General features: G+C 48.4%; 1 protein-coding gene across 1 annotated transcript; it reads right to left on the reverse strand.

Moving 5' to 3' along the window:
- Positions 1–3,745: 3,745 nt before the first annotated feature.
- Positions 3,746–9,406, reverse strand: LOC144309442 (uncharacterized). Its single transcript, XM_077890488.1, has 6 exons — positions 9,325–9,406; positions 9,179–9,261; positions 8,725–9,073; positions 6,692–6,835; positions 5,710–5,789; positions 3,746–4,096 (listed from the first exon to the last, which is right to left on the reverse strand). The coding sequence occupies exons 1-6, from the start codon at positions 9,404–9,406 to the stop codon at positions 4,004–4,006; spliced, it is 831 nt and encodes a 276-aa protein (XP_077746614.1). The 3' UTR covers positions 3,746–4,003.
- Positions 9,407–18,077: the final 8,671 nt, after the last annotated feature.

Here is an 18,077-nt window from a genome sequence, read left to right on the forward strand (position 1 = left end):
TGAGCACAACCACTGAGCCATCTAGGTGTCCCAGCACTATTAATTCTTATTTTTAAAAAAGATTATTTATTTATTTATTAGAGAAACAGAGAGAGACAGAGACACCAGAGAGAGACAGAGAGAGAAGCAGGCTCCATGCAGGGAGCTTCACGTGGGCGGCGCTAAACCACTAAGCCACCAGGGCTGCCCTATTAATTCTTCACTGTTTGTTCCTCCATCCTTCTCTATCACTAGTTTATAAGCTCCTTTAGTGCTTGAAGGAAACATATCTTATTCTTTTCTCATTCCTAGAACCAAGTACATTCTGTTGTTGATTGAGCGAATGAATGAAAGAATGAGTGATAAGAAAATGAAATTACTTTCTCTAGCTGAAGCTGCCTGCTGGGAAGGAGAAATGAAGACAAACTTTTAAATGTTGGGTGCTGCAGGGGAGGCTAATAGTGAGGCATAGTGGAGCTGTTCTGGACAACAAGGAAGCTTCAGAAGGGCCCTGAGCCTCCGAGTAGGAGAGATAGCTGTCACCTTGGATAAGCTTGCCAACCAATTTTCTTCATGCTACTGAAAAACGTTCTCAGGTGCCTTAGACCTTTCCTTGATTTATTTGGTTTAAGACATTATTTTTTTTTCTGTATTTATAAAAGGCAAAAAACAACAACAAAAAGCCCAACCAGGAACTATGTGTAGTTGCCAAAGTATTAAAGAACACATAAGTAAACTGGCTAACAATTTTGGAAAGCAGGAGTAATAACCCAAGGTTCTGTGTTAAATAAATAAAGAGGGTGCCTGGATGGCTCAGATGGTTGGGCACCTGCCTTCGGCTCAGGTTGTGATCCCAGGTTCTTGGGATCAAGTCCTGCCTGCATCAGGCTCCCTCCTCAGCAGAGAGTCTGCTTCTCCCTCTCATGGTCTCATTCTCTTTCAAATGAATAGGTGAAATTAAAAAAATAAATAAATTCACATAATAGTAAATATAAGCAACACTCTTCTTGTGAAGATTTCCTAAAATAAGAGGCAGCATAAAATGACACGGGATTCATTTTTTTAACGGTTTTATTTCCTTATTCATGAGAGAGAAAGAGAGAAAAACAGAGACACAAGCAGAGGGAGAAGTGGGCTCCATGCAGGGAGCCCGATGTGGGGCTCCAGGATCACGCCCTGGGCTGAAGGCAGGCGCTAAACCGCTGAGCCACCCGGGGATCCCCGACACCGGATTTAACATCAATTGGGGGTTGATCTCTCGCTTCCAGTTTTTGTCATGAACCCTAAGTAAGCCACTTAACTATCCTGAGTTCGAGTTACTTCGTGTAAAAAAAGGAAAAGGAAAACAAGTAAAAGAAAAACACAAAAACGACACAGCCACCCAAGGAAACCAGAGGATCGATGTAGCAATGCACCCGAAAGCATTCTGTAAATCAGGAGAGCTCTATGAATGCTAGTCTGTTGTCACAGAATTCGGCACTTTGTGCCAGCGGAGTTAGGAATTTCCTACTTGACCCACCTTCAGTGGAGAATTCTGAAACAGATGCTTCTCGTGACATGCCCTTTGTGCTCTGTGAGCATCCCTTGCTGAATAAAACTTGATGATGGCACAGAAACCAGGGCGGGCCACTGCCGCGTTTGGGAAGACTCCTACCGAATACAGGAGGCCGAACTGGGAGAATGCTGTGACCAGAGAGCGCTGCGGGCTGGTCCCGCACCAAATACGTACATGAAATTTCACGCCCAGAAACCAAAACTGCCCGTTCCCTTATATTCCCTAAACCCTCTGCACAGGCAACCCAAGCACTTGTCACTTCGCGAACAGGTTTTCCTCTGGAACCCTAAGATTCGAAAAGCATTAGGAGGCAACAGGCGCTGGCTGTGGAGCGCTGCCCCTCAAAAGTCTCTTGGGGCTGAGCGGCCGCCGAGGTCCCCTCTAGAACCAGGGTGCCTCTCAGCGGAGACTACAAAGCGCTGAGGGGTAAGGCCAGTCTCCAGGGCTCCCGGTCACCCGGTCACCGAGGGGGCGGCCTTCTCCCTGCCCCCTCCATCCTGGCTCGGCTCCCGGGCAAGGCCTCGGCCGAGGGTCCGGACTTAGCTCCCACACCAGCAAGGTTTTATCCCTCTCGGTGGGAACCGCAAAAGACACCGACTCCGCCACCCTCGCGTCACTGCTCGCAAGGTGCCCCCGCGCTTCTTCAAGAGAGGCGGGGCCGGGGGCGGGGCCGGCTCGGCGGGAGTGGGGAGAGCCCCGCCCCGCCCCGCCCGCCCTGGCCCCCCACTCTGCGCGGGTCTCTAACTCTACTTCCCCTCCCGCAGCCCCACCGCGCCAGAGTCCTAGAGCTTCCTTCTTCTCTTCGAGTGAATTTTTAGGGTAGAGTCCAAAGGGTGAGCTTCCAGGATCCCAGCGTACGGTCATCTTTATAGCAACTGGCGTCAGCGGCACTGCCAGAGAAGATGTAGAGTCCTAGGCCGTTAGTAGTTACCTACTGACCTTTAAACATGTGCATTTCTCCGGTCGCCTGGCTGGCTCAGTGGTTGGGGGTTTCCTTCCGCGAGGGCTAGGGCGTGATCCCGGGATGCCAGGATCCGTCCCACCTCGGGCTCCCCTGGGGGAGACCCCTTCTCCCTCTGCCTACGTCTCTGCCTCTCTCTGTGTGTTTCTCATGAATCAATAAAATCTTTAAACATTTTTTTAGATTTCTCAACTCCGTGTGGGAAATGATCTCTAAAGATAGAATACTTTGGCTTAATGCTTTCAGGAGGCACGCCTGGGTGGCTCAATGGTTGAGCATCTGCCTTCCGCTCAGGGTGTGATCCTGGGGTGCACGATTGAGTCCCACATCAGGCTCCTTGCAGGGAGCCTGTTTCTCCCTCTGCCTGTCTCTCTGCCCCTCTCTCTCTCTCTCTCTCTCTCTCTCTCTCTCTCTCTCTATATATATATATATATATATATATATATATATATATATATAAAACAAAATCTATCCCATTTTATTATCCTAAAAATATGACCTTCATTTTTCATGCTAAAAAATGTTTTATGAAGAGTTGCTGATAGAGGATAGTTTTAATGAGTGCTTTTACCTGAGCTTTAAAATAAAAAGTTGGAATTTTTTTCCAACTTTGTTGATGTTTTACTGGTCTGTGAAATCCAAGTGAAGGCCCAGAAGTAGGGATATCAGTGGCCCAAGTGGGACAGTTTAATCAAACAGTGTTGTTAGCTATGTGCAGGACATTCCTCCAACTGCCCCTTTTCTGTCTTTGCATTGTCCTTATGCACGTTTTACTCCGCATTAGCACCTTCAGATCCCAAATAGAGATGCCTTTATTTTCTTAAACATCTAGATTTTAGCCCATTCTCTGAAAGCACCCCCAAATCATTGGCACCTGGCACCATCTCTTGACCCCAGCCAGCACTACTTTCTCCACCTCAATATACAAGACCCTTAGCCCCAACCATTATCTTCTTCGGAATCTTCTTTTACTCTGAAAGTAGTTGGCTTTGGAGGAATAACCGGGATCCTGATACTGTTTTAACCCAAAAATTGTAGATTTTATTACCCATCTCATTATCCATTGTATTCATTGTATGTATCCACTCAATTATTATACCCATTGGTTGAGTATGTCTCCGCTTCTCTGGGTAGCTTATAAACACCTCAAGAACAATAGTTGTGGTTTATTTTCCTTCTTCTAGTGCCTGCCACACTCTTAGATTAGGTACTGGAATATATCTAGAATTAAAAATGAACAAATCAACACATTCTTTGCACAAGGAATGCTTTAATAATTATCCAAATATAACAACTTCTTCATTGTGGTCCTCTTGGTTTGCAAATGAGAGTCAGAACCAGAGGCCTGGGCCCAGACAGGTACAAGGAGGAAGCCCGAGAAAACCATTTATTCCTGGGGGCTATGGTCAGGTTTATTGGTAAATGGGAAGGAAAGAAAATAACCTGAAGCAGAGGCAAGAGGAAGGAGAAATGAATTCCTGAGTGAGAAGAGGAGCTCTGGAATGACTCTACGGCAGCCCTGTGTCCTGTCTCATCCCGAGAAACATCCTGTCATCCAGTAGGAGAGTGGCCGGCCTGCACAGTGCAACCTCCATGCTACCCTGTGGAAAGAAAACAGATTGGTTCTTGTTTTTACCACTCAGTAAGCTCCTTCTGCAGCTACATGACCCAGATCTTAGAGCAGTGCTCAGAATCCCCTTCATTCCTAGCTCTCTGCTTTGTCCCCCCTGGCCCTCTGATTCTTCCCTTAAATTTCCCCTATCTGTGGTCTTTGTCCTCTACTTCCCCCACCCGATATGCTTCCACATTTTCAAATCCTTCTCTTCCTCTGAAGTAGGAGAGCACCATTGTAGAAGGATGAAAGATACTAAATAAATTAAAAGGTAAATAAATAAATAATCAATCTCAGGTGCAACCATTGACTCTTCCTCCAGAACAGGTCAGCCCTCATAGCCATCAGTGTCCCTTGTGCGTGGTGTTTCTAGAGTAGGCAAGGCACTTAACTCCCTCCATCCTCACAGACGCCTGGAGGCCAGTTGTAGTCAACTGGCCAGTTGTATATACAGCCAGTTGTATTCTGTGTATATCTGGTTTGAAGCTCAGAAAAGTAAAGTAAACATCCTAATGTCCACCGTCGTGGACAAATGCTGACAGGGGCATTTACATTTACAGAAAACGTTGCTGCCAATTAGCGAGAGGGGACCCTGTGGCAACCATGAAGGTATAGCTCAATTGCTCCCAGGCCTCCAGCTGATGGAACCAAGCAGGGATCTGCATCCAAACTGAACCAATCAGGTTCTTTATCCCAGGCACTTGGACAGGGACTAAGCCTAGGCAGTCTCTGTTGCTGCTCAGGACATTAGCCCATCCACTTGGGGCAGCCAGAGTCTGTGCTGTGGAATGTGGAGCAGAGAATGCTGCTCTCTACCAAGAAAGTAGTGAAGCAAATGCACCAGGAGGCAGAAACTTGCCAGGAAAAGCTGGCTGACACTTTCCAGCTCTGCTTCCATTACCTTCTGAGGTCTAGCCGCACCTGTGTAAGCTCAGTGAGACACCTTGTGCCCTCAGGATACAGCTCCCTCAACTCACTTGAGTTACTTTGTTACTGCATCCAAAAGAGTTTTATTTATTTATTTTTTAAAGATCTATTTTTTTTAAAGATTTTATTTATTCATGTGAGACACACAGAGAGAGACAGAAACATGGGCAGAGGGAGAAGCAGGCTCCCTGATGTGGGATTCGATCCCAGGCCCTGGGGGATCACCACCTGAGCTGAAGGCAGATGATCAACCACTGAGCCACCCAGGCACCCAAATATTTATTTATTTATTTATTTTGAGAGAGAGAGAGAGAGAGCGAGCACCCTAACGGGGTGAGGGCCAGAGGGAGAGGGGGAAATCCCAAGCAGACTCTGTGCTGGTGTGGAGCCTGACATGGGGCTTGAATCATGAGTGTGAGATCATGACTTGAGTGGAAATCAAGAGTTGGACGCTCAACTGACTCAGCCATCCAGACGCCCCCTCTAAAATAATTTTAGTACATCAGAGAAAGACCCAGATCCTGGGTATTGTAAGTCAGAGTTCCAAGCCCTGCCACTCTCCCACATTTTTCTAGGCTATAAAAGGGTCTAGTCCTTGCCTACTGTGCCTTTCTCTGTCACTACAACCTTCCCAGTGCTCTGGCTGCTAACTTAGTCCCACAGTGTTCTCCTCACCAGTTCTTCATACCCCCTGCTCCAGAGACAATCTTTTTTTGCACAGCTGATGGCTGAGAGAAGATTGAGGCTCAGTACGTCTGGAAGGGAGAGAGAGAGAGAGAGACAGAGAGCGCACCTGTGAGAACAGAGGACTAAGACTGAGGCAAGCTCTCTCTCCCTTGGCTTGTCCCTGCGCTGGCATGTACCCCCCAGGGGCTGAGTATTTCCAGATTAGGCAAAGCCTCCCTCCCAGAGGCCTATTTAGACATCCCCACAATGGGGATAGGGAGTGGCCTGGGTTCTGGCAGGAGGCACAGGACAACTGTTTACCCCCATACTTCCTAGTCAGGGTAGATGGTAGTTCATGCCACGTTTGAGGGTTTCTAGGGAGAGGAGATGTCAAAACAGGCAGCATAGAGACCAAGGTAAATCTTGCCTGATCAGGGAGGCTCTTCAGATGAAGAGTCTCGGGATATGAATCAGAGTATGAAAGAGGAGAGAAGGTCCAAGTCATGGACCTATGGAACCTCCTGGAGCGGCTCTGAGGTGGGCAGTTTGCACTTGGCCTTTAATCAGACATTGGCCAAAGTTTTTACTTGATGGTTAGAGTGGAGCCTTCAGGGCCACCAGCCTGGAATTCGGCACTGGTTCTATGAGCCTCAGTTTGCTCATCTGAAAAGTGGGCATAATAGTTTCCATCACATGAAACGCTGGGTAAAATGGGCTCTGCAGGTAAAATGGTTAGTATATAACACACTCTCAAGAAATGTTGGCTGCTGCTGTTGCTCCTGCTCTGCTATTAACTATGCAGAGCTTTTCTAGAACCCGTACACCAAAGAATCTGCTAAGTGGATGGGCACTACAGCCACTTGTCAAGTCCTCTGCTCAGCAAAAACATTCCTGGACTCCATGGGCAGTCCCTCTGGGGACATTCCCAGGCCTTGCATAGGAATAGAAGTCCTGTGAGTAGAGCTTTCCCACCCTGGAGCCCTGGCCAGACCTTGACAGTCCTCGTGGCAAATGTTTTCTGAGTGACTCCTGTCATCATTGCACCAGTAATGGCTGTTGATCTGGAAGCTGCCGTCTGCGTTTTCATTTCCCTTCGATATGTTGAATCTGCTTTCCACAAAAGCCAGACATAGCCCTTCAAACAGGGAGAAGAGGGTTTTTAGAAGAGGGTTTTATGTTTTTAAAAGAGTGGGTTTTTTTTGTTTGTTTTTAGGGTTATTGAGCTGAAGGAGGAGGGAGATGGAGAGAGGGAGATCAGGAAGCGGAAGAAAGACAAGAGGATAGGCACTTTTACGGAGGGATATTGAAGGTAGACAGGCATTCAATTTTCAAAGAAGTGAGACTATAAATGGCAAGCAAAGACAATGGGTCTCTTTGGGGCCCTTTACAATTACTGTCAAACAGCCAATCCCTTTGGGCCTGGTACCAGAACTTAGAGGGGATGTGTATCCAAAAAGCCCAGGAAATTATAAATTATAAATGTTAACAAATGGGCCTGGGTGCCTCCTGAATGTCTAGATACTCTGGGGGAACTTGGCTCTCTCAGTTCAAGGGCAATCCAAATGGTCAAAACTCAACGATCCAGCACCTACAAAAAGAGGAAGCAATTCAAAAGCCTCCAAACCCACCTAGCCATCAGCTTCCCCAGGATCCACTCACCTACACTCTTCCCGACATGTAACATCACGTCTAGTACTGTGTTCCCTGTGTTCAGTACTGGGACTAACTTGCAATCAGCTCTGGCTGGGAGGAGCCCCGGGTGAGGGTCGTCTCTAAATGCCAGGAAAACCTTCATGGGCATGGGTCTGTGACCACAGCCAACCCCACATAGTGCAACCCCCTGAGTTTCTACAGATTACAGTCCAAAAGACAGTGATAAGCTTCCAGTGTCCCAGGCTGAATGAGTAGCCATCCCTCACCTTCCAGGTATTTGGATGATAAGGTACCATTGCAGCAGCCAACACAAGTAACATAATATGAATGCTAGAAACACAATCCTTGAGGACAGGTGCAGGAGCGCAGACATTCAGGAAAACCTCTTGAACCACGGGACATAGATCTCTACTCCTCCACACTTACTTACCATCTGAGGCCCTGTAGCAATGGAGCTACTCAGTAACTACCCGGCTCTGAAAAAGCACCTGGATTGGCTGTTGGGGGGCAGCAGGTGGGGCTGGCAAGAGACTGCACTAAGTTTTCAGATCAGATGGGGACCGCATTAAGGGAAGAATGGGCACAGAGCTGAGAGGAAGAGATGGGGGCATGGAGGCCTCATTTTAAGAAGATTGGGTTGGGGTGGTAGGAACTGGGGCGGCAAGAGTCTGGGGCAGTTTAGCAAAGATGAAGTGTTCTCAGGATGGCTGCAGGTGGAAAGAAAGCATGTGGTGGGCTGGGAAGTGAGGGCTTGAGTCGGTGTGGACAAGAAGATGCATCGAAGACTTGGGATAGGGCAGAGATCAGAGCTATCAAGAAGGGGGTGAGCTCAACAGGGCATCCGCTTGGATGGCAGGCATTGAATAAGGGTGGGTGGAGGTGGGTGTTAGGGCTGAGCAGACCTTCCGGGACTGGGATAAGAAAGCTGGGTCAGAAAAGGGGAAAGCCATAGCGGTGGGGCTCAGGGGAGGTTGGCGTGGAGCACCGGGATTGCCACAGGGGTTGAGGGGTGAGGATGTGATGCCTCAGAGGGCGGAGGAGGGATGTGTCTGCGCTCGGGGTTGGAACTGGACTCCCAGGGGGTCAAGAGTGTGGCTGCATTTACGCGACGCCAGGGGCGAGGGGGTGGGGGTACGTGCTGGGCTCGGGTCCCCGTCGGGAGAAGATGGAGGGGGCGGTCAGCAGGGGCTGTGCCGGCTGAAGGCTCGGCTCCGAGGGGGTAGGGCGCGGGCTTACAACGGGGAAGGCAAAGGGTTCTGAAGCAGGACAGCGCAAAGGCGACCAGGGGTCGGGACCACGGAACGCGCCCGCCGCCCGTTCGCATCTCGACCCCGCCCCCCTCCCCCCTCCTCCCCCTGACCCCGGACTCACCAGAGCGAGCGGGGAGGGGGCGGGGTCGCTCCTGGCCGCTGCAGCCTCTCAGCCTCCGACCCGACGCTCCGGCCTCTCCGCCACCGACGCCCGGAAACTGCGCTCGAGGCGCCTGACGCCAACCCGGCGGTTGGGCGCTCGGCCCCGCCCCCGGCCCGCGGAGCCAATGGCGGGGCGGGAGGAGCCGCGGGGCGGGGCCAACGTTCCCGAAGCCGAGTTCCCCAACGGCCAGCGGGTGAGCGGTCTGGGAGGCTTGGACTCCACTAAGGGGAGAGGGAGATCCGCCTGCAGAGGTGAGGCCACTAAGCGAGGTCACCGACCTAAGAGGAGCTTGGCCCAAGGCCCGCCTCTAGCAGTGTCTGCGTCAGACTAGATCCCGGCTTCTGGGTCCGTGATCTCGCCTGGCCGCAGCGCCATGCGTGTAACGTTGGCCTCCTGAGGGGTAGGTTCCCACTGGTAAAATCAGACCAGTGACGTCTACGCTATTTTTGCCTCCCTGAGGGCATGGGCGCTGGTGGTGCTTGCAGCCCGGGGGCTCTGAGGGAAAAAAGTATACGTGTTTTGACCCTATCTTGTACCAACAGGGCGTCTTTAGCTCACCGCTCCCTCCTCCTCGGGACTTTCTCAGGTACCTGCCCATCAGCCCCTGAGGCACAAACCTGGAGGATCTGGTTCTTCTCATCTAGCCAGGTACTTGTGTGTCTGCTTTCCTCGGTAGAGTTGACATTTCTTTTGCAGGTGGACTCAGAACAAAAGGTCCAAAGTGTGTGAGAGGGGGGATGTCTGCTTTGGTCACTTCTCACCTGCAGGCTTTGGTCCAGCGGGGAGCGTAGGCCTGAGTGTGGGGACAGTGCCCAGAGGCAGAGGTACTACTAACTGCATGTCCAGGGGGACTTTGGGAGTATTTATAGGGCTGGCCTGGGAACAGGGCACCTCTTGGAAGCAAGCTCCACTGACCTGGGCCAGGGGTTCTGTGACCGTTTCTGGGAAGGTTCGGGTTCAGTGCCCGTTGCCGTTTATAAAAAAAAATGGCTGGTGGAGATGTGGCACCTGAGTGTGTGGGGGCTGCTTCTCTGGTAATAATCTCTCCGGGAGTGAGAACCACTTCTCGGTTTCAGACTAGATGAGGCTGAGTGCATTCAGTATGGGTAATAGTTGAGGACGGGGAGCCTCGGTGTCCATCGGAAGATGAATGGAAAGAAGAGGTGGTTCATGTATACAACGAAATATTCCTCAGCCATTAGAAATGACAAATACACCCACCATTTGCTTCGACGTGGATGGAACTGGAGGGTATTATGCTGAGTGAAGTAAGTCAATCAGAGAAGGAAAGGGAGGTGGGCGGGGGGTGGGGGTGACTGGATGATGGGCACTGAGGGGGGCACTTGATGGGAGGAGCACTGGGTGTTATTCTGTATGTTGGCAAATTGAACTCCAATAAAAAAATTTAAAAAAAAAATAAAATAAAATAAAAAAATAGTTGACGTGTGGGTAGCCCGGTTGGCTCAGCGGTTTAGCGCCGCCTTCAGCCCAGGGCCAGATCCTGGAGACCCGTGAATAGGTCCCCATCAGGCTCCCTGCATGGAGCTTGTTTCTCCCTCTGCCCGTGTCTCTCATGAATAAATAAATAAAATATTTAAAAAAATAGTTGAGGAGGAAGTTAGGAATAAAGAGATAGAGGCAAAGTATTTTCTGGGTGTTGAACAAGGTGGAAAGTAAGGGATTTACTAGGGAAATCCCATTTCCTAGGCAAAAGGATAGTGTTTCTGGTAATAATTAGCACATCAATACCATCAGTGTCTTGACTCAAGCATGCCCTCCCCCAAATGGAGCAAGCAAGCAATATTCCTCAGTTCTTCCAGTTTTAGTATGTGTGCTGCCGAAGTGAGCACTATTCCTCAGTTCTTCCAATGAATTTTTGCACAGCCACTGTCTGCAAAAGCTGTGGGAACCCCACATAGTAATCTTTTGTCTGGTTTTTCAGGAGCCCAGCCCTTGTCTCTTGGTCTTCTCTTACTTCTCAGGCCTCTCAGCCCCGCTGCTTGTCTTCCTCTCTTCATCTTGCTCTGGTGCACATTTTTACCATTCATGGGCCATGAGTCCACGAGGTAGTTTCCAGCCAGAAAAAAAAATTCACACTGCTCTATCATTTGAACAGTAATAAAGTCACATGCAAAGAGAAGAGAGCTTGAAGGTTATCCTGGAAGAGGCAGCTTTTATCTGAGTCTTGCAGGTGGATAGAGGAAGGGGCATTGCAGGTGAAGAGACTGGCAGAGAAGTGGCTGGTGGGTAGGAGTGCAGGCTGAGCTCAGGGGAGGTCCCCAAGAGTGGAGAGGAAGTTGGACTTAAGAACAGAGTAAGGGGATGGGGCTAGGATGGGAGGGGAGATAAAGACAGATTGGATGAGGGGGGAAAGGAAGGATGCAGACACAGCTGGAGGCCTGTGCAGGAAGGGCTCAAACACTAGCAAACTCAGCTCACAGGCCACTGGTCTGTCAGCTTAGATTTCAAGAACTCCACAGACTTATTTAAAAAGCCAGGTAGGAGAACTGCAGGTATCTGAATTCCCTGCAGACAGGTCCAAGGTGTAGATTCCTGAACCCCATCCCTTCCCTGGAGAGTCACTCTGGGATGGGGTCCAAGAATTTAGGCCTAACCACCTCTGCTGTCCTCTGCCCTCAGCACCAGCGGATCCAAAGCATAAGAAAACATAAGAACCTTTGTCTTATTTTAGGAGCTGAGGGGTAAGGGATTATTAACATTTGGGCAAAAGAGAAGCTTCTATTGTTTGCTAGATAGGAATTGTGATTGGTCCTTGTCAACCACTGGGAAGGTAGGTTGCCATTGTTATCTTCAATAGCACAGATAAGAAAACAGGCTTCAGAGAGAGGCTAAGTAACTTGGGGTCCCAGGGCCTCAAAACTAATAAATAAATGGTAGAGGGAGGACTCTCACCCAACTCTAATTCTAATTAGAGAGTTAACATAGTTCAGTGGCAGAGCAAGTGGGCTTGGTAGGCGGTAATGCTTAGGTTTGAACACCAGCTCTACCCCATACTGTTTACAGGACCTTCCCTACACTAGTGTGGGCGTTCAGGACAACCAAGCAATGTGAAGCTATGGTTTTCACGGGCCCCTTGAGATATAGCCCTGAAGATTGGCAATTAGAAAACAGAAGTAAAGGCACAACATACTATGGCCTCCTAGCCTCAGGCAGAGGGGCCAGAGGGTGTGACTTCAGGTAAGTTCCCAAAACTATCTGAGCCTCAGTTCCTCATCTGTAAATTGGGGAAAATATCAGTTGACCTGAGGATTAAGATAATATCCTTAGGAGAGTTTCTGGCCTGCTGGAAGCACTTGAAGATGACTAGCTATAGGGCACCTGGGTGGCTCAGTTGGTTAAGCCTCTGCCTTGGGCTCATGTCATGATCCCAGGGTTCTGGGGTCCAGCCCACAACAGGCTCCCTACTGAGTGGGGAGTCTGTTGCCCCTCCCCTGTGCCCCCACCCTCGCTCGTGCCCTCACTTGCTCTCTCAAATGGATAAATATTTTTTTTTAATGATTTTGTTTGTTCATGAGACACACACACACACACACACACACACACAGATGCAGAGAGACACAGGTAGAGGGAGAAGCAGTCTCCATGCAGGGAGCCTGATTTGGGACTCGATCCCGGGACTCCAGGATCACGCCCTGGGCTGAAGGCGGCGCTAAATCGCTGAGCCAACTGGGCAGTCCTGGATGAATAAAATCTTAAATAAAAAAAAAAAAAGACTAGCTATATTATTATTATAGTTTGGGCTAATTCTCACCTTCCCAATCCAGTCAGATCTGTTTTTAACTGCTTTCTGAACACTGGAGTGGGAGCTTTTTTTTTTTTTTTTTTTTTTTTCCATTTTTTGAGAGGCTTTCTTATTTGAACCCCAGATATATCCTTACTTGGCAGCTGACTAAAGTCATCAAACAAGGACTAATGCAACCATTTCTCTCAAAAGTGGAATAGCTAATGTTCCCCCTGGATTCTGTTGTAGGAAGTTGGTTCTTCCCACTCTTTTAAAATATGGCAATTAGAATTAGGTGCCCTATAGCTAGTCATCTTCACTGCCCTAAAATATATTTTCCACCCACATGCCCATGTCTGGAATTCAGTGGTGATGGTGGCATTCTTTAGGATTTATCCTGGCTCTCTTTCTAATTATTAATTTGTCAATTATACCTCAATAAAGCTGGACAAAAATAATGAATTTTTAAAATTCCCCAATAGTTATTATTATTATATATAGTTTACAGTTCAAATAGTATGACATCAAATGGTGAGGAAACATAATGACCCACAGCAGTTTCTTCCCCTTGACCATCCCCACCTTCCCTCCTGAGCCAGCTCACTGGGCATGCTTACTTCTAGCTGAATCTTCTGGTGCTTATCTCCCCACCTATCTTGGTAATTCTAGCTTTGGATTTATCCATTTTAGACACTGTCTGTGGACTTCCTATTATCACAGGCAAGGAGTTAGTTCTTTAACACCCCTGTCCGTTCTTGGGGTTTAGTTATGCCACTCTTTCCTGATAATTGATAGTGTTTACAGAATTGTGATTATGTAACTATTGTTCGCCTCCAAGATACAGCTCCAAGCAACCCAAAAAGATGACTTTTGAGGATGGGCTTTCTCTACTTTGGTGTAGAGTTAGAATGATGAATGACCATGTTTGCAGTCTTGGAGTCTGCGTCCTTCAGAGCCTGAAGCCAAAGGAAAGCACAGTTGAGGGATAGATGGGGAGAAGATGACTTGTTTGAACCCTAGATGCAGGCAGCTTTAAGTACTTAGGCTTCCTGGTTATATAAGCTAATTCACTGTATGACATTTTTGGTTCAAACATATTTTAGTTGGATTTCTTTCACTTGGAGCGTACAGAGCAGTGACTGATACATATGGTCTTCATAAATTTGGGCAAGTTATACAAAACGTCTATGTATGTATATATTTACGTATGTATATGTGTATATGTATATGTATGTGTATATGTATGTGTATGTGTATATGTATATGTATATGTATATGTATCCTGACCAGCACAGCTCACGACACTAGGTTCCCTCTCCCTCTGCTTTTATCAGCCAGAGCCTGAGGTAGCTTGACATTGAATAGTACCATTTAGGGACTGGAGGAAGCAACTTACCATGAGTCACTGCTCTAAAATATATTTTCCACCCACATGCCCATGTCTGGAATTCAGTGGTGATGGTGGCATTCTTTAGGATTTATCCTGGCTCTCTTCAAGTGGTTCTCCTTTGCAGTGAGAAGTCTGCAGGGAAAGGCAGCATTAAGGTAGAGCATCTTGGGCCAGTTCTGCTTTTGCCCTGAGATCTAGCAAAACAGATGATGAGGGGGCCAGGGACCTTGTGGAGCCATGGGAGCTCTGATGGTCAATTTCACTGTTCTTCAAATTGTCCCAAGCCCATGCAGATCCCCCACTAGAGTCGTGCCTTTTGACAGCCTCCCTCTGAAGATATTTCAGGCAATCAGAATCTTTCCAGTTTCAAAAGACCTATAGAGAAAGAAATTTCACTACCCTGTTGTTTAAGATCCATTCATTCATTTATTTATTTATGTATTTTGAGAGAGAATGTCAGGGGAGGGGTAGAGGGACAGAGAAAATCCTCAAGGAAACTCCCCACTCAGTGCAGAGCTCCACACAGGCTGATCCCAGGCCCTGAGATCATGACCTAAGGTAAGATCGCTCAACCAACTGAGCCACCCAGGCTCCCCTCACTACCCTGTTTTGATGTTTAACTTGTAGAAGCCCTTACTTCTGGAGGTCCCTGTAGGAGGCAGTGGATACAGTTTTTGGTGTAGACAGGATCTAGGTACAAATTCCTGCTCCTAATGGCACAGTCCCTATGCAGGCTATGGGGCAAACTCATAGTACTATGTGTTGACCTTTAGGAGGTCAGTCTGTATTTCATAAGGAAATCATATGTGGAGAATGAAGAAATGGTCTAAAATTCATCCAGTAAGATCCCTGAGGCATCACGTGGGCAGGGTCCGCTACTAGGCATTGGGGAGAGGAAGATGGGATTCTTGCCTCGTCAGGGTTCCTGACCTAACAGATAACTGCGGTGGGGCCTTCACATTGATGGGTGCTATCTTTCACTCTGTTGCATTTACAGGGACACCTAGAAGAGCGGGGCCTTGGTGTGTAGTCTCTAAACCAGGACTCGGTCACATCCTGAGTAGACAGGATTATTGGCCCTCCCTGCACCCACACTCTTGCTGTGTCTCTCTGTGGGCAGAGTGTACTTTCCTGTCCCCTGGCTCGGGGATTGGCCATGTGACTTACTTGGACCCATGGACTAGGCAGAAATGAAAGTATGACAGTTCTGTGTCTAGGCTTGGAGAGGCCCAATGAAGTTTCTGGTTGGCCTCATATGCTTCCCTCGGGTTGCCGCTGCCTCTTCAGCCTGGGCCCCAGAGCCCACCCAGGTGGAAAAGAGCTAGCTAGCCCTGCTGATCTGCAGACTAGCACGGAGAAGCAGTGCTGACCCAGCCAGCAGAGCATTCAAGTACAGCTGGACCAGCCATCCTGTGAGAACCGGTATTCCAGTTCACTGAGTTTGGGGATGGTTTATTAGTTAGCATTGTTGTGGCGAAAGATAACCAATACACGTTATTGGTTATAACGTTATTGGTTAACCTTTATTAGGCTATAGGTTCAGCCACTGTAGTAGAGACCCAACACAGCAGTGGGTTAAATAAAAAAGAAGCTTACTGATCTCTCATATAATGATCTGGTTAAGTACTGTAATCCAGGGCTAGTTTGGTGGTTCATGTGTCAGGGAGCCAGGCTCCTCCTATTTTACTGCTCCACCATTGTAGGGTGTAGCCCTCTCTACATGAAGCCTTTGTATTGTTCACCGGTTGAAGTCTTCATTTCCCTTGGCCCTGTAAGCTGAAACACTCCACAGTGTGGCGCCAGACCCCTCTCCAGTGCTACACTGGAACACATTAAGGCTCACCTTGAAGCACCATTCCTGCTTCTGCTTCAGACCTCAGGACCTTTCCTCTTCTTGAATGGGTGTGCCTCCTCCCACACCCCCAGGGGGTGCCCCACCACTGTCGCCCAGGTCTCAACAACATCTCACCCTGACTAGGACCTCAGGAGCCAGAGCTGGTCATGCCTGGCGCTTCCCAGGACTGAGAGGCCCTGATTTCCATAGTGGCAGCAGCCAGCCAGTGTGACTCTTTGAGACGCCAAGGGTGAGAATCTCAGTCGTGCCTTTTGGTCATCTTCAGTCTGTCTTGCCCTGCCTCAAATCCCTGCTGACCTCTGGTCCTGAAGAAGCCAGGGAACCTCTGCTCCACCTCCTGGTTCTCTTTGCACTAACTACGCCAGTAGTTTGGTGAGCATAAACAGTCTTGTTAGAATGGTCCCTCTGTTTTGGAGATCAGCTCAGGAGGGGTGGGCATCTGAATGGTAACAGATTCTTTCTCTAAACTCTAGCCAGGCTCCTCTGAGCCCTCTTCTTGATTCAACCTTATTTGGCCTGTGAAGACTTGAACAAACACTAACGTAGTTTTCAGCAGCTCATGACCACTGCCCTAGTAAGACCCCAGTCTCCCTTAAAGTGCCTGCCCGTGAAACTCAAGGCTGTCTAAAGAATTTGTTGCTTATTCCAGCCACCACCTGAAGATAGGGCCCCTGTTTCCCAGTTTCTGTGAGAGAGTAGGAGTCTAGCTTTGGTAAGTGCCAGTTAGCAAATCCAGATGGTTTCATATGGGCTAACCCCCTTCCTGCCTTTTGTAATCTTTGGCTTCTGACTATGGAGCCCCTACTCATTCCCTTCCCTAGTCCCTCAATCTCCCTGTGCAATACTCAGTCACCTCTGTACTTATCCCAGTTGAGTTCTGTTCATGATGAACCCTTTTCCCTGTGCCACTGCAATATTCTATTACTTTGGAAATCTGTCTGGACCACTTTAAGTATGCCTGGTTTGGTTTGTTTTTGACAGGGGAGATGTTCAGGATCAGCTTTTAAAATTAATTTGCTTATTTTTCAGGATCAGCCTTTTATTATTTTTTTAAAAATTTTTATTTATTTATGATAGTCACACACACAGAGAGAGAGAGAGAGGCAGAGACACAGGCAGAGGGAGAAGCAGGGTCCATGCACCGGGAGCCCGACGTGGGATTCTATCCCAGGTCTCCAGGATCGCGCCCTGGGCCAAAGTCAGGCGCTAAACCGCTGCACCACCCAGGGATCCGAAGATCAGCCTTTTAAATAAGCATCCCAAGGATGTTTGAGTTTAGAGGTCCAAAGGCCATATTTTTTTTAAAAAGATTTTATTTATTTATTCATGTGTGAGAGAGAGAGAGAGGCAGAGCACAGGCAGAGGGAGAAGCAGGCTTCATGCAGGAAGCCCGATGTGGGACTCGATCCCAGGACTCCAGGATCACGCCCTGGGCCGAAGGCAGGCACTCAACCACTGAGCCACCCAGGGATCCCCACAAAGCCACATTTTTAGAAACTCTATTTCCCTATGGACACCGTTTCCTCTGGCAGCCCTTTTGAATGGGGGCTATGTTTTCTCAGATACCTCACTGCCATTAGTCCATCCAGCTTTCATTCCAGTGAGAACATTCTGGAGGCCAAACTAAGAATCAACTCCAAGTGCTTCTCCAGTCACCTCTGGGGATGACTGCATGTGATTGGTATCCAGTATCTGGTACCTTAACCTGCTGCCCAGCTAAAATGACACCTTTTGTGTTTCTGACTTAGCTAGCTCTCCACCATGTTACTACTCCATGTAGACAACACCTTCCTTTTAGAAAGACTTTAACACCCACCCATTTGTTAGATAGTATTGGTTGGCTCTAGCTACCCACTTCTATCCCTTTCTTTGCAGGTGCTAGAAGCCCACAAACCACATTTCACAGATTCCCTTGACAGCAGAGTTCTGCCAATAAAATCTAGGGGGTGAAAAGGAGGTGGAAACCATTCTTTTCTCCTCTGCAGTAGCAGATGCACAGGCTACATGTTGGGACTCCATGTTGCCAGTCACAGGCTTGGGACCATGGAGGGCTGCAGTGACTTCAGCAGTGGGTTCCCAAAATGTACTGACTTTTGAGTGGCAGCAGCAGCTTTGAATGTATGGAAAGCAGCTGTGGTAAAGTAACCTGAAAAAAATAAAAAATAAAAATAAAAACTAAAGTAACCTGACATTCACCACTGCTAGCCCCACAGTGGTGAGCATCCATTCCTTGTAAGACATTATGACCGGAGCTGATACCAAGGGATGGATGCTTAACCATCTGAGCCACCCTGGCATCCCAGAAGTGGAGGGAGTTGTGCTTC

This window comes from Canis aureus, unplaced genomic scaffold (assembly GCF_053574225.1).
Source record: "Canis aureus isolate CA01 unplaced genomic scaffold, VMU_Caureus_v.1.0 NW_027326405.1_RagTag, whole genome shotgun sequence".
Lineage (NCBI taxonomy): Eukaryota > Metazoa > Chordata > Mammalia > Carnivora > Canidae > Canis > Canis aureus.